The following is a 16,439-nucleotide window of genomic DNA, read 5'->3' as shown; positions in this document are numbered from 1 at the left end:
TTCTTCAATTCCTTCGTCATCTGCAGAGCTAGTTGGCATATAGACTTGTACTACTGTCGTAGGCGTGGGCTTCGTGTCTATCTTGGCCACGACAATGCGTTCACTGTGCTGTTTGTAGTAGCTTACCCGCATGCCTATTGTTTTATTCATTATTAAACCTACTCCCACATTACCCCTTTTTTGATTTTGTATTTATAACCCTGTATTCACCTTACCAAAGGTCTTGTTCCTCCTGCCACCGAGCTTCACTAATTCCTACTGTATCCAACTTTAACCTATCCATTTCCTTTTTTAAATTTTCTAACCTACCTGCCCGATTAAGGGATCTGACATTCCACGCTCCGATCTGTAGAACGCCAGTTTTCTTTCTCCTGATAACGACGTCCTCCTGAGTAGTCCCCCCCCGGAGATCCGAATGGGGGACAATTTTACCTCCGGAATATTTTACCTAAGAGGACGCCATCATCATCTATCCATACAGTAGAGCTGCATGCCTTCGGGAAAAATTACGGCCGTAGTTCCCCCTTGCTTTCAGCCGTTCGCAGTACCAGCACAGCAAGGCCGTTTTGGTTAGTGTTACAAACCCAGATCAGTCAATCATCCAGACTGTTGCCCCTGCAACTACTGAAAAGGCTGCTGCCCCTCTTCAAGAACCATACATTTGTCTGGCCTCTCAACAGATACCCCTCCGTTGCGGTTGCACCTACGGTACGCCTATCTGTATCTGAGGCACGCAAGCCTCCCCACCAACGGCAAGGTCTTATTCTTTTATATTTGTTATAGATTGACAGACTCGTCATCATTGTTCTGTTTCTGAGGTTTTATATTGGATGTGCAGCTAATTTCCATGTGGTGCAGGAGGGTGTGGAAGTAGCAGCCTGATTCAGAGGGTGTGTCACTGGTCGCATACCGTGTTCCTGGGACCTCCTGCTGCTTTCTCGATGAACAACTTTCTCCACCTTCATTGTTTTGCCCCTCCCTCACTTCCACTTGGTTCCACCTCTTGGTTTTGATGATTCTCAGATACAGTCGAGTCTTTTGTTCCTTCCTCTCTGGGGACTCTTCCTGGCGTGACACACAAAGGCTTCATAATTGATGACTGCATAACCTGTCAGACCATCCATCCATGTAATAGCATGTGGAGCTATACGTCACATGTAATTCAGTATCTTTGAATTGACCAAGTTATGTCTCACTTTCTTTGTGCTAGTTCTTCAGATATTGTATGTCTGACTGATGGAGACTTTTGCTTTGTACTGTTTGCAGATGTACGAGTACAGGGTATTGTATTTCCTATATATCAGTCTCATGTTCACACAACTCTGGACTGTCCTGTTTTATAGTCCTGCTACTACCTCCAGTGATACATCTGCTCGCAGCCTCCCCACTGCCGTTTTGGACCACTGCTGTGTGATGTTACCCCAGTAGATAGTGTCCACTTATGGCCAAAAGTATCCAGACATGTACAGGTGGATATTAATGTAGAGTGTGTTCACCATTCGTCTTCGTAACTGTTTGATCTTTGCTGGTGACACTATAAATAAGGGTTCTGAATGTCTGTGGAGGAATGGCAGCCCATTCTTCCTCAAGAGCCGAAACCAAAGTAAGTAGTGATGTTGGATGCTGGTGTCTGAAGCGAAGTAGACTTTCTCACTTATCTCAAGAGTGTTCAGGTCAGAACTCTGGGCAGGCGGGTCCATTATAGGAGTGTTATTTTCCGCAAACTATTGTCTTACATATACTGCCAAATGACAGGGTGCACTGTTATGCTGACACTAAAAAATCATCGTCTTCGAACCGTTCCTGTACTGTATATAGCACCCAATGTTGTGAAATGTGTTCATATCCTTCCGCATTTAGCGTTTTCTTAAGTGCAATAAGGAGACCATACCCTAATCACGAGAAACACGCCCGTATCATAACACCACCTCCTTCATACTTAAGCGTTCACACTGCTCACGATGACGGATAAAGTTCTCCAGGCAGACACAATTTCTTCCATCTGACTGCCACAGGGTGCAGAGTGATTCATCACTCCAAATCACTCGTTTCCAATCACCCGCTGTCCATTGGTGTCGCTAATTACACCATTTCAAGCATCGCTTAGCATTGGCTACAGAAATGTGTGACTTATGTGGAGCTGCTTGACCACTGTACTCTACTCTTTTTAACGCCTTAAGAACAGTTATTGCGCTAGCTGGACTGCGGGTACTGCTTTGCAACAGACGAGTGGTTTCTTCCGTTCATTTCATACGACCTTTTACAACCACCCTCCACAGTGATTGGCAGTCGCTGTCCACCAGTACAAAAGGACTGCCTGATCCTGATTTAGTTGTGTTTGCGTCTTTGCATTTCCACTTCACAGCCACATCACCAGCAACCGACCTGTGCGTCTTTAGAATGATTGAAATGTCCCTGATTGAGACGTTATTTGAGTGAAATCCAGGGACTAGCCACTGATCTGCCCTGACTGACTCATTCTGCGGTTACTGCTTCACTACTGACTACACAGCATCCTCGCCTGCATTTATAGTGACGGGTCGGCCTCTCGTGACATCTTGTGCTCAATTTCACATTACATAGTGTGTCTGGATAGTTTTGATCAGATAGAGTGTGTTGCTTATTTCAAATCAATACATTTTCCCTCGTGCATCAGTTAAGACTGTACCATTATCGGGGAAAATCCTGTTATAGCTTGTATCCGGCCAGTGCACTGGTGTACTAGTGTAACGGAGAGCGTGTTGGCTGGTGCGACAGCCAGTCAAGGTAGAAACGGACGGCGGTTTAATACTCGGTGTGGAGTACCAGCCAGCGGTAATGAATGTGGTCGTGTTCCACATTCAGCTAGGAAAATTCCGGGCTGCTTCCACCCCTCTACCTTAGAGACACAAGACACACAAAAACACGTATAACATGTACAAGAAAGCCTGCGTGGTTCAAAGACTAGAGGCGTACACAGATACCTAAAGATAAATGACTGTATACAGAGTGCAACTCATCTGTTTCCGAAATGAAAAAAATGTGAAAAATGCAGTAGGCCAGAATGCATCTATGTCAGGAACTCACGAAATTGGCAGGAATTCACAATCTCTGCAAGTAAACAGACATCACTTTTTACACAAAGTTACGTTTCTTTAAAGTGTATGTTTTTTTTCTTCTGAAACGAGAACTAGAGGTACAACTAGTGATGGCAGACTTGCTTTCACTGCTCTAAGTCTTATACCTTCTGCAGTACTTAGACTTTAAATAATGGAAACGATGCTACAGTTTCTGTCGTAATGCTGTCGTGCCGTAATGCGGGTTGCCTTCACTGACCTGAAGCCTGGTGTATGCAACCTTTGCTCTGTGTATCATGGCAAGAACTGTGGCGCCATTGCCATCCTTTCATAAAGTCCATCAGAAGGTATGATGTTTAGAACAATGAAAACATATGTATTGTCACTAATTGTGCTTCTACTTTTTATTTCGGTCGAAAAACAGATAAATGATGCTTGCTCAGGCGTGAAATGTTGAAGTCACCAGCGTGTTTTCACTTCAGGTCTGCATTAAACTGGAGTAATTACTCTCATTCCCTCGCGGCCATGTCAGCCACATCATCCGCGTGTGATCTGGAGGTTTAAGCCAGAGGAATGATCCAACAGATGGGAATTATTGCCCCGCTACAGCAGTTTATTGATATTATCACAGTTTACAGTTTTAGTTTTGATGGCAACGTCAGTTCAAATACATCTAGTGTATTTTCAGTATTAAGTTGCTAGTGAACTTAATCAATATTTCACTTGTGTTTATTTTCTTTGGGATGTTCCCAGTTTGTATAGGGTCCTCCTAAGATTACCATTTCTTCGACTTGAAACTAAATGTGTATGGTAATTCATATATTTAAATCTTTTGTACATGAAATAGACTGTTGTTTGTCCTAAAGTAGAATTTGCCACCCTTACTCACCGACACATCTTAGGTACACCGATGGCAGCTATTCTTCTGATGTCTAATATTTGGTACGGCTGAGATCTCCAAACCTTCGATTTTAAACATGGCTGAAACAGTAACTGTTGAAATTCTTCACGGTAAACGATGACAGCCAAAACAGTTTCAGGATAAAGATTTATTAAAATTCTTGACCACGGTTTCGGTATATCTAAATATACCTTCATCAGAAGTAAGATACACTAAAATCACATCCTGCAATGGACATTCATAAAACGAGAATTTTAATAAATCTTTATGCTGCAACTGTTTTGGCTGTCATCTCCGAACCTAGCAGGGCCTGGATTCACTGGCTTAAGATTTAATTTTCCGTTTCAGAGCATTCCTTGCGTGCTAAGTGGTGGGGTAGATCACACGAAACCGCCACCAGCTCGTTAGAACTATTGTGCATAAATTCGTATTCTGCTATATAATTGTGGTTTTTATATTGACCATGAGCTGCTCTTTTGGCTTTGTTCAACAGTTTCAGAACAATCTAAATTTTTTATGTCGTATTCAAAAGTATTTAAACAAATTATTACATAAAGAGTGTAGCGTGCAACATTTCTATGTCTAAGCAATGACAGCAACCCCCCCCCCCCACACACACAAACATATATCACCACACATTCCATTGAAATGCCAACACCCTTTACATATTTTAGATGAGAAGATACTATTTCAACGTTTGAAAAAACACCGTAGAACAGTTTACATGTGGAAATATTTAATTTCAAGGTCCCTTTTGGCTTACACCAAGACCTTCTTGTGGACCTCGTCTATGTGGGGTTTCCACTTTAGTCTCGAGTTCAAGGTTACGCGGAGATACTTGGCGGATCAGCACCAGGGGAGTCGGGATCCACATGGGTGCAGGTGAAAGAGGGGGGGGGGGGGGGTCGTTGAGGGGGTCCACATCACCTGAGCCTCTGGGTGATCAGCATAGCCTGTGTCTTTTCAGGGTCGATGGTGATGAGCGAGTGATGGGCCCAGGTTTCTGTGTCATCTAAAACCCTTTGTAGCCTATGAATGACCAGGTCCTTACTCGCATTCGCATTGTGGTATGCACCAGAGGAGCTGTGGGAGAGTCCGTAGTGTACAGACTGTACAAAACGGGCCCCAGAACCGATCCCTGTGGCACCCCCTGCACGAATACGCCTTTTGGTGGAGGTGGCTGTTTCTACCTTGACACAGAAAGTTCTGTTCGTGAGATAGCTTTGGATTAACCTAACTATGTTCCCACAAAACCCCTGTGTGTATAACTTCTGTAGTAGCCCTTTATGCCACACTGAGTCGAAGGCTTTGGCTACATCAGGTAGCACTATACTGGCTGTTTCGTTTCATAGCCCGCTAATATTGGCTGGAGAGGGTAGATGATGAGGGAGTGGAAGGGGAGGTTGTCACGTGATGATGACGTCATTAATAAGAACAGTCTGGCTTACTGCTTTCTTTGATTGTGATGTTATTGGTCCTGCATGTAGGTAATGCACACTACTATTAGCACTTCATATTAGGGGTATCACAAGATTCAATTGCATGTTTAAGTGCAATGTGCGCCAGGTAGTGCACTGCTTTATTAGGGTAGTAGAATAGAAAACCAAAATAAAATAAAAATCTGTCTACTATCGATTTCTGGTGCTGGTTACAAAAGTGTAAAGACACAGTAATTTATTAAATTGTTTCGTTCAAATTATGAATGTAAGCATTGGATCTAAAATTTCATTAGCTAGTTTTTAGAAAAAACTATTATTTCTTTTTACAATATAAATATTATAAAAATTGATAAGATATGATGGGAAAGTTGACCAAGATTCATTAAAGACCCTTGCTTGATCATTTTTAAAAGTTAGTGTCATCACATCTCTGTCCGCCCCCGGTAGCCGAGTGGTCAGCGCGACAGACTGTCAATCCCAAGGGTCCGGGTTCGATTCCCGCCTGGGTCTGAGATTTCTCCGCTCAGGGACTGGATGTTGTGTTGTCCTAATCATCATCATTTCATCCCCATCGACGCGCATGTCACCGACGTGGCGTCAAATCGAAAGACTTGCACCAGGCGAGCGGTCTACCCGACGAGAGGCCCTCGTCACACGCCATTATTATTATTATCACATCTCTAACATGTTGTGTACTCCAAGTCAATACAGGAAGTCTACTAGACAAAGTATTAGCCACGCCAATAAAAGAGACACTTGTCGCTTTGGAGTACTCTGGATGGTGCTGAAGTAATACTAGTTGGTCACATGGACTTCCATTGCTGACATAAGTAAGTAATTGCAGTGAGGTGGCTTGAATGCGTCAACCAGTTGCAAGCAGTCAGCACAGTATGATGGGTCGACTTTGAGAAGTGACAGTATGGCAGAAAAGAGTTATTGTGTTTGGATATACCCATTAACACAGCATGAATGAAGTTGCCCAATTTATTGACTCATTGACGCGGACTGTAAGGAAGTATACTAGGTGTACCACTCATAGCCATCAAACACGGAGTTAGAGCAGTAATCAGAAATAGATTGTAACCGACAGCCCCGATGAGGTGTCATACATTATCAATGACAGTCGGTTTCAAACACGATAGGAACTGCTGTAGTTATTGGATTCAGGTCCATTTCAAGTCTTGAAGTGAACATGGTAATGGGAACTGGGTATGTAGTGGATATGTGAAGTGCACTCCACAACATGCTACAGCTCACAGCGGTACATAAAGTACGAAGTCTTCAGCGGATCAAATAACATAGAAACTGGACAGTAGCTGAGAGAAGCTATTTACTGTGCTCCGACGAGTCTCCATTTTGCCTCCTTATCAGAATATTCAAGGCGACGAGTACACCGATGGCCCAATTATGTGCAGCATGTAAAGAGTGTATCTCAGATCAGAGTTGGTTCTGTAAAATTTTCTGTTGGTTTTTTTCCATGACTTGGTCCCCCAATGAATTTACCACGAACGTGAACGTTCCTATTGACCATGAGTCGCCTTTATTCTATATCTTCATGATGAGGATGCTGTGGAAGGCAATAATTCATATGGTAATTGCATAGTGCCTATTGAAGAGGACCTTCAAGAAACATCGATTAATGCTTGAAGCTCACAATACCTGTCGCAATTAAAGCAAAAGACTTCATTGTAGTGTATGAGAACACTCATATAATTGAAAGATAACCAAAACTATTTAGGTGACCTTAAAAGTCGGTAGTTGGAAGGACAGCAACTTTCTTTTTTTTATTTTCATAATGTGAACACTTGGTTCAAGAATCATGAAAGAAGGCTGTATACATGGAAGAATCCTGAAGATACTAGAAGGTATCAGATAGATTATATAATGGTAAGACAAAGATTTAGGAACCAGGTTTTAAATTGTAAGACATTTCCAGGGGCAGATGTGGACTGTGACCACAACCTATTGGTTATGAAATGTAGATTAAAACTGAAGAAACTGCAAAAATGTGGGAATTTAAGGAGATGGGATCTGGATAAACTGAAAGAACCAGAGCTTGTACAGAGTTTCAGGGAGAGCATAAGGGAACAATTGACAATAATGGGGGAACGAAGTACAGTAGAAGAAGAATGGGTAGCTCTGAGGGATGAAGTAGTGAAGGCAGCAGAGAATCAAGTAGGTAAAAAGACGAGGGCTAGTAGAACTCCTTGGGTGACAGAAGAAATATTGAACTTCATTGACGAAAGGAGAAAATATAAAAATGCAGTAAATGAAGCAGGAAAAAAGGAATACAGACGTCTCAAAAATGAGATCGACAGGAAGTGCAAAACTGCTAAGCAGGGATGGCTAGAGGACAAATGTAAGGATGTAGAGGCTTATCTCACTAGGGGTAAGATAGATACTGCCTACAGGAAAATTAAAGAGACCTTTGGAGAAAAGAGAACCACTTGTACGAATATCGAGAGCTCAGATGGAAACCCAGTTCTAAGCAAAGAATGGAAAGAAAGGTGGAAGGAGTATATAGAGGGTCTATACAAGGGCGATGTACTTGAGGACAATATTATGGAAATGGTAGAGGATGTAGATGAAGATGAAATGGGAGATACGATACTGCGTGAAGAGTTTAACAGAGCACTGAAAGATCTGAGTCGGAACAAGGCCTCAAGAGTAGACAACATTCCATTAGAGCTACTGATTGCCTTGGGAGAGCCAGTCATGACAAAACTCTACCATCTGGTGAGCAAGATGTATGACACAGGCGAAATACCCTCAGACTTCAAGAAGAATATAATAATTCCAATCCCAAAGAAAGCAGGTGTTGACAGATGTGAAAATTACCGAACTATCAGTTTAATAAGTCACAGCTGCAAAATACTAACGCGAATTCTTTACAGACGAATGGAAAAACTGGTAGAAGCCGACCTCGGGGAAGATCAGTTTGGATTCCGTAGAAATATTGGAACACGCGAGGCAATACTGACCTTACGACTTCCCTTAGAAGAAAGATTAAGGAAAGGAAAACCTCCGTTTCTAGCATTTGTAGACGTAGAGAAAGCTTTTGACAATGTTGACTGGAATACTCTCTTTCAAATTCTAAAGGTGGCAGGGGTAAAATACAGGGAGAAAAAGGCTATTTACAATTTGTACAGAAACCATATGGCAGTTATAAGACTCGAGGGGCATGAAAGGGAAGAAGTGGTTGGGAAGGGAGTGAGACAGGGTTGTAGCCTCTCCCCGATGTTATTCAATCTGCATATTGAGCAAGTAGTAAAGGAAACAAATTAAAAATTCGGAGTAGTTATTAAAATCCATGGAGAAGAAATAAAAACTTTGGGGTTCGCCGATGACATTGTAATTCTATCACAGACAGCAAAGGACTTGGAAGAGCAGTTGAACGGAATGGACAGTGTCTTGAAAGGAGGATATAATGTGAGCATCAACAAAAGCAAAACGAGGATAATGGAATGTAGTCGAATTAATTCGGGTGATGCTGAGGGAATTAGATTAGGAAATGAGACGCTTAAAGTAGTAAACGAGTTTTGCTATTTGGGGAGCAAAATAACTGATGATGGTCGAAGTAGAGAGCATATAAAATGTAGACTGGAAATGGCAAGCAAAGCATTTCTGAAGGAGAGAAATGAGGAAGTATTGAATAGGATTGGGGAGAAGAGGAGTTTGATTTAAGTGTCAGGAAGTCGTTTCTGAAAGTATTTGTATGGAGTGTAGCCATGTAAGGAAGTGAAACATGGATGATAAATAGTTTCGACAAGAAGAGAATAGAAGCTTTCGAAATGTGGTGCTACAGAAGAATGTTGAAGATTAGATGGGTAGATCACATAACTAATGAGGAAGTATTGAATAGGATTGGGGAGAAGAGGAGTTTGTGGCACAACTTGACCAGAAGAAGGGATCGGTTGGTAGGACATGTTCTAAGGCATCAAGGGATCACCAATTTAGTATTGGAGGGCAGCGTGGAGGGTAAAAATCGTAGAGGGAGACCAAGAGATGAATACACTAAGCAGATTCAGAAGGATGTAGGTTGCAGTAGGTACTGGGAGATGAAGCAGCTTGCACAGGATAGAGTAGCATGGAGAGCTGCATCAAACCAGCCTCAGGACTGAAGACCACAACAACAACAACAACAATGTGACATGTAGTCGCCACTGTGCGACAGAATATGTTAACATTATCAGCTGAAGATTACAAACTTTTGCAGTGCAAGATAAAGTTAATACATTAGGGTGAAGGTTACTATAATGATTGCCATCAGCAGCAGAAGATGACAAAAGATTTATACTGCAAGATAAGGTTTATACCCTAGCATGGAGTCGCTATAATATTTGGGTAACTTTTAAAGCGTAGCAACTCTCATATCTTACCTACATAAATGTGTGTTACCATTTGTGCATATGCTATTTCATGGAACTGTCAAGTAATTTCTACTGGATGAAAGCGGAAGATGGCAACGTTTTGAATTGCGAGATGACGTTAATACAGTAGCATCGGGTCACCAGAATGTTCGTCTGACTTTTATATCGGATACAGAGACGCGTTATGAATGAACTTACACGTGGGAATAACATTGTTTGCTTTGGTAGTTCTCACTGACAGGTGCGCTTTGAGATGTAAATTAGATCAGCAGTAGTGCTAATGCTTATTTTGCAATGTTATAGGATCAATTTTCATGTATTTTGATGAATTTAATGCACGGCATTAATGTGTGGTGCAAAGATAGAGCTACATCTACTAACATGTAATTTATTTCAGTAGTGTCAATAAGCAAGTCAGATGCATTTAAGTAAGTATTATCGACAGTTTATATACGAAAATATTTAATTTCATGATCCACTGTGCTTGTAGAATGTAGTACAATAGTCATATTTTGGTTGACAACAAGCGTTGCTTATCCTATAAATTTTATCAGTAGTGTGAATCTGCAAGGCATCTGAATGTTTTTATTTTGTAAGAAAATTAATTTACAGCAGTGTGTTGTATGCTCGATATCCTACATACTTTGAGAAATAATACAGTTATACTTTAGCGCAAAATTTAAATTTCCATTCACAGTTAGAGATCTGTCATTATACTTGTGTACTACAATAAGCAATGTGAAAGTGCTTTTTACTTTTCCAAAGTGATAACAGTCGTTTTCACAGGGCTGCATGCATATGTTTGACGAACACTAAGGAACCCTGTCACAACTTGTCTCTTCCGCTAAATCACCCAATACAAATCCCTCAGAAAAGTTTTGGACTATTTGGAACAGTGGATACCATGCGGTGTTACACAGTATTGTGCCATGTCTCTTGTGGATCTACATCTACATGACTCTCCTGCAATTCATATTTAAGTGCCTGGCAGAGGGTTCATTAAACCACTTGCAGTCTATTTCTCTACTGTCCAACTCTCGAACAGCGCTGGAAAAATGAACACTGCAGTCTCTCCGTGCAACCTCTGATTTCTCTTTGTTGTCGTTGTGATCTTCAGGCTTCATGCTACTCTACAGTAAGGCTGCATGCCCTCGGGAAAATTACGGCTGTAGTTTCGCCTTGCTTTCAGCTGTTCTCAACACCAGCACAGCAAGGTCGTTTTGGTTGACTTTGCAGGGCCAGGTCAGTCAATCATCCAAACTACACTCCTGGAAATGGAAAAAAGAACACATTGACACCGGTGTGTCAGACCCACCATACTTGCTCCGGACACTGCGAGAGGGCTGTACAAGCAATGATCACACGCACGGCACAGCGGACACACCAGGAACCGCGGTGTTGGCCGTCGAATGGCGCTAGCTGCGCAGCATTTGTGCACCGCCGCCGTCAGTGTCAGCCAGTTTGCCGTGGCATACGGAGCTCCATCGCAGTCTTTAACACTGGTAGCATGCCGCGACAGCGTGGACGTGAACCGTATGTGCAGTTGACGGACTTTGAGCGAGGGCGTATAGTGGGCATGCGGGAGGCCGGGTGGACGTACCGCCGAATTGCTCAACACGTGGGGCGTGAGGTCTCCACAGTACATCGATGTTGTCGCCAGTGGTCGGCGGAAGGTGCACGTGCCCGTCGACCTGTGACCGGACCGCAGCGACGCACGGATGCACGCCAAGACCGTAGGATCCTACGCAGTGCCGTAGGGGACCGCACCGCCACTTCCCAGCAAATTAGGGACACTGTTGCTCCTGGGGTATCGGCGAGGACCATTCGCAACCGTCTCCATGAAGCTGGGCTACGGTCCCGCACACCGTTAGGCCGTCTTCCGCTCACGCCCCAACATCGTGCAGCCCGCCTCCAGTGGTGTCGCGACAGGCGTGAATGGAGGGACGAATGGAGACGTGTCGTCTTCAGCGATGAGAGTCGCTTCTGCCTTGGTGCCAATGATGGTCGTATGCGTGTTTGGCGCCGTGCAGGTGAGCGCCACAATCAGGACTGCATACGACCGAGGCACACAGGGCCAACACCCGGCATCATGGTGTGGGCAGCGATCTCCTACACTGGCCGTACACCACTGGTGATCGTCGAGGGGACACTGAATAGTGCACGGTACATCCAAACCGTCATCGAACCCATCGTTCTACCATTCCTAGACCGGCAAGGGAACTTGCTGTTCCAACAGGACAATGCACATCCGCGTGTATCCCGTGCCACCCAGCGTGCTCTAGAAGGTGTAAGTCAACTACCCTGGTCAGCAAGCTCTCCGGATCTGTCCCCCATTGAGCATGTTTGGGACTGGATGAAGCGTCGTCTCACGCGGTCTGCACGTCCAGCACGAACGCTGGTCCAACTGAGGCGCCAGGTGGAAATGGCATGGCAAGCCGTTCCACAGGACTACATCCAGCATCTCTACGATCGTCTCCATGGGAGAATAGCAGCCTGCATTGCTGCGAAAGGTGGATATACACTGTACTAGTGCCGACATTGTGCATGCTCTGTTGCCTGTGTTTATGTGCCTGTGGTTCTGTCAGTGTGATCATGTGATGTATCTGACCCCAGGAATGTGTCAATAAAGTTTCCCCTTCCTGGGACAATGAATTCACGGTGTTCTTATTTCAATTTCCAGGAGTGTATTACCCCCTGCAACAACTGAAAAGGCTGCTGCCCTTCTTCAGGAACCATACTTTTGTCTGGCCTCTCAACAGATATCCTTCCAATGTGATTGCACCTACGGCAGTGTTGTCTGTATCGCTGAGGCATGCAAGCGACCCCACCAATGGCAAGGTCCCTGGTTCACACGACGAGGAGGGGGTGGGGAGGGGGGATACGGGCGGGAGGGTCATTTTTCGCTTTGTAGGTTGACATCAACAAAACATTTCTCATTGGGGAGAGAAAGTTGGCTAATGAAATTTCTCAAAAACGAAAAAGCTTTTGTTTTAATGACTGTCAAGCCAATTCGCATATTATATCCTTCACACTCTCTCCCCTACTTCGCGGTAATACTAAACATGCTGCCTTCTTTGAACTCTTCCGATGTCCTTCGTCTATCCCATATCGCTCAGCGGTTCTCCACAAGAGGACGTACAAGTGTAGTGCAGGCAATCTCTTTAGTAGGCCAGTTGCATCTTGTAAGTGTTCTGCCAATAAAACGCAATCTTTGGTTCGCCTTCCTCACAACATTGCTATGTGAGCGTTCTAATTTAAGTTGTTCATAATTTTTATTCTTTGTGACTGTCAATGAAGAGATACGGGGGCCGTTGATTTAAAAAGTCCCATGTCAGGGTCACAAACTTTCTTTATTGATTAACTGACTCGGTTCATTGACGAACCATCCTCACAGTGACAATCATTACACAGGGCGTATTCTTAGAGTCACCCTAGGGTGACTTCGCTCTAAGAATAAGAATATGTGTAATAATTATCAAACATTGAACGAGATTTTAATTGATCTCGGGCTGGCTCGTCAATGAGCTGTAACCATTAATCAGTTAAGAAAATTTGCGATCTTGTCGCAGGATTTTTAACCATACATGTTTTATTCATAATTGTAATCCCTAGGCGTTTAGTTGAAGTGGCACCCTTTAAATTTAACGCATTCCTTTTAGTTCTCATGTGGATGACCTCACACTTCTCATTATTTAGAGCGAACTGCTGCATTTCAAACCATACAGATATCATGTCTGAATCATTTTGCATTTGGTTATGCTCATCTTATGACTTCACTAGACGGTAAACGACAGCATCATCTGCAAACAGTCCACAAGGTCTGCTCAGATAGTCTTCTAAATCGTTTGTATAGATTAGAAACATCAGAGGGCCTGTAACATTTCGTTCAGATACGCCAGACATCTCTTCTGTTTTATCCACCACTTCTGTTTTACTCGATGTCATTCCTGAAAGGAAATCACGAATCCAGTCGCACAACTGAGACAATCTGCGTTGGCACACAGTTTGATTAAAAGTCACTTGTGAGTATTGGTGTCGAAAGTCTTCTGGGAATCTAGTAACAGGGAATCAATTTGAGATCCCATGTCGAAAGTGCTTATTACTTCATGGGGGTAGAGAGCTAGTTGTGCTTTAGAAGCACCATACTTTCTGAATCGATGCTAAGGTCAATATATCGTTTTCTTCGATGCAATTCATAATGTTAGAACGCAGTATACATTCCAAAATCCTACTGTTAACCGACGTCAGAGATATGAATCTGCAATTCAGCGGATTACTCCCATTTCTTTTCTTGAGTATTGGTCTGACCTGTGCAACATTCGGATGTTCAGAGATGTATCTTTCGTCGAGCAAGCGGTTGTGTAATGACTACTAAGCTTACAGTTAATGTATCAGCATAGTCTGAAAAGAATCTAATTGGTATACAATGTGTATCGGAAGACTTGTCTTTATTAAGCGTTTTAAGCTGCTTCGCTACACCGAGGACATCTACTTCTAAGTTACACATGTTAGAAGTTGTTTTTGATTCGAATTCTGGAACATTTACTTCGTCTTCTTAAGATGACTAATTAGAATTCCGAGCCTCAGTCGCTAAAAACAGAAGCGTTATGAGATCGTTTCGTTTTCTTCCGCGTGTCTGTCTGTCTGTCTGTCTGTCCAACTGTTAAGAACCCTTTTCGCAGGAACGAGTAAACATACCAAGTTCAAATTTATGTCACATATTAAGGTCTATGTGCCTTGGTCGTGTAAAAAGTTGAAGTTTCTAAGTTAATGCAGTCTGAAGATACGGTCGTTTATGTCACATATTTTAACATTCGCTAACTCAGTCATCAGAACCTATGTCGTATTTCCCCTTGGCCTAAAATCGTGAGTTTTGGGAGAAAGAAGGGTTTCACAGTAAATCCAAAGGAAAAAATCCTAAAACCGTAAATTTATAATTATATCACACAATTTTTTGTCAGTTATTACCTGACTCGCAGTCTGTTCGCCTCTCTGTTAAGACCCGTTTTTCTCAGGAATAACTAGACGTATGAAACAGAATTTTACTTAACGTACTATTGCGTATGGTGCCTTTGCGGTGTAATAAATTGAAGCTTCTAAGTCGGTGCAGTCAAAAGGTGCGCCCATTTATGTCACATATTTTGATACTTGCAAAGTCACTCATCGAAACCTATAGGATACTCCAAATGGCCTATAATCATGAAATTTGGCACAAAGGAAGGTTTCAGTGTGTACCCAAAGAAAAAACCCCGAAAATTGTTAATTCGTAATTATATCATTCAAAAAGTATTTCTTTCGTCATTTGTTTCCGACTTCAAATTTGAAATGAAAATAGTCTCGAAAATCTGTTAATCCCTGGCACCGATATCGAGCCTGTATCAATGTCGACAGCGGGCAAAACTGGTCGAGATTTTCGATTCCCGGAATGGATGTCATGTCTGTACACATTACTAAGTTTGTACGAAGCCTTCAGTGCGCGAGACTTACCCGCATCTAGTCAGTTACTTTTTTGTTTTTGTTATTATTACCTAAATATAATATAAGCAGTTAGCAGTTGGTTGTTGTTGCAGTGTCCATGGGCGGAGCGACCGGGCTTTTCGTGGGCTCCAGTCTGCTCAGCTTCGCAGAGATCATCTACTACTTCACGGCGCGCGCCTACGCCAGCGTGATGCTCAAACGACGCTCAAAGGAGGAGGAGCAAAAGCAAGCCCCGCTGCTGCCGCTGAGGCGCCGCCGAAATGTCTCCAAGTCACTGCTGGCCACCCGCACCAGCAACTAAGATACCTGCACGATCACAGCACCCCTCCACTCACTAAAGATATAAGAACTGCTATTTCTCTGAAATATTTTTTAAGAGGGAGATATATGTAAAACAAACACTATTTGAAAGATGCACCAAATCCCCAACTTTGAAGATATAGCAATGAAATTTTGTGCAATGCTTTATGTGCAATTAACAAATTTACTGTTAAGTCCCTCGGGTTACATGTATTTAAATATTTTATGGAATTAATGAAAATTACTTTTGCAGCGGGTCAAGGTTTAGTATTACTTGATATTGAGCGTCTACTGTTCAACTCTCGAACAGCGCTGGAAAAATGAACACTGCAGTCTCTCCGTGCAAGCTCTGATTTCTTGTCGTTATGGTCTTCAGGCTTCATGCTACTCTAGAGTAGGTCTGCATGCCCTCGGGAAAGTTACGGCTGTAGTTTCCCCTTGCTTTCAGCTGTTCGCAACACCAGCGCAGCAAGGCAGTTTTGGTTGACTTTGCAGGGCCAGGTCAGTCAATCATCCAAACTATTAGCCGTGCAACAACTGAAAAGGCTGCTGCCCTTCTTCAGGAACCATCCTTTCGTCTGGCCTCTCAACAGATATCCCTCCAATCTGATTGCACCTACGGCAGTGTTATCTGTATCGCTGAGGCTTGCAAACCACCCCACCAATGGCAAGATCCCTGCTTCACACGATGTGGAGGGGTGGGGAGGGGGGATATGGGGGGAGGGTCATTTCTCGCTGTGACATCACCAAAACATTTTCGCATTGTGGGGAGAAAGTTGGCAATTGAAATTTCTCAAAACCGAAGAATGTCTTTGTTATAATGACTGTCACCCGAATTTGCATATTATAACCATAATAATACTAAACACGCTGCCCTTCTTTGAACTCTTTCGAC

At 43.1% G+C, this 16,439-nt stretch overlaps 1 protein-coding gene across 1 annotated transcript in view; it reads left to right on the top strand.

Annotated features, from left to right (window-relative positions):
* The window catches only part of LOC126176578 (sodium channel protein Nach-like), a 224,949-nt gene extending 209,404 nt beyond the window's left edge, over nt 1-15,545 (top strand). Inside the window, exon 9 of the mRNA XM_049923740.1 lies at nt 15,337-15,545. Coding sequence (XP_049779697.1) covers nt 15,337-15,545 — 209 coding nt within the window. The remainder of the gene's footprint in view (nt 1-15,336) is intronic.
* Nucleotides 15,546-16,439: the final 894 nt, after the last annotated feature.

Source organism: Schistocerca cancellata, chromosome 3 (assembly GCF_023864275.1).
Source record: "Schistocerca cancellata isolate TAMUIC-IGC-003103 chromosome 3, iqSchCanc2.1, whole genome shotgun sequence".
In the NCBI taxonomy this organism is placed as follows: domain Eukaryota; kingdom Metazoa; phylum Arthropoda; class Insecta; order Orthoptera; family Acrididae; genus Schistocerca; species Schistocerca cancellata.
Note: the sequence above shows the minus strand (reverse complement) of the source record. Positions and strands in the feature narration are given on the sequence as shown.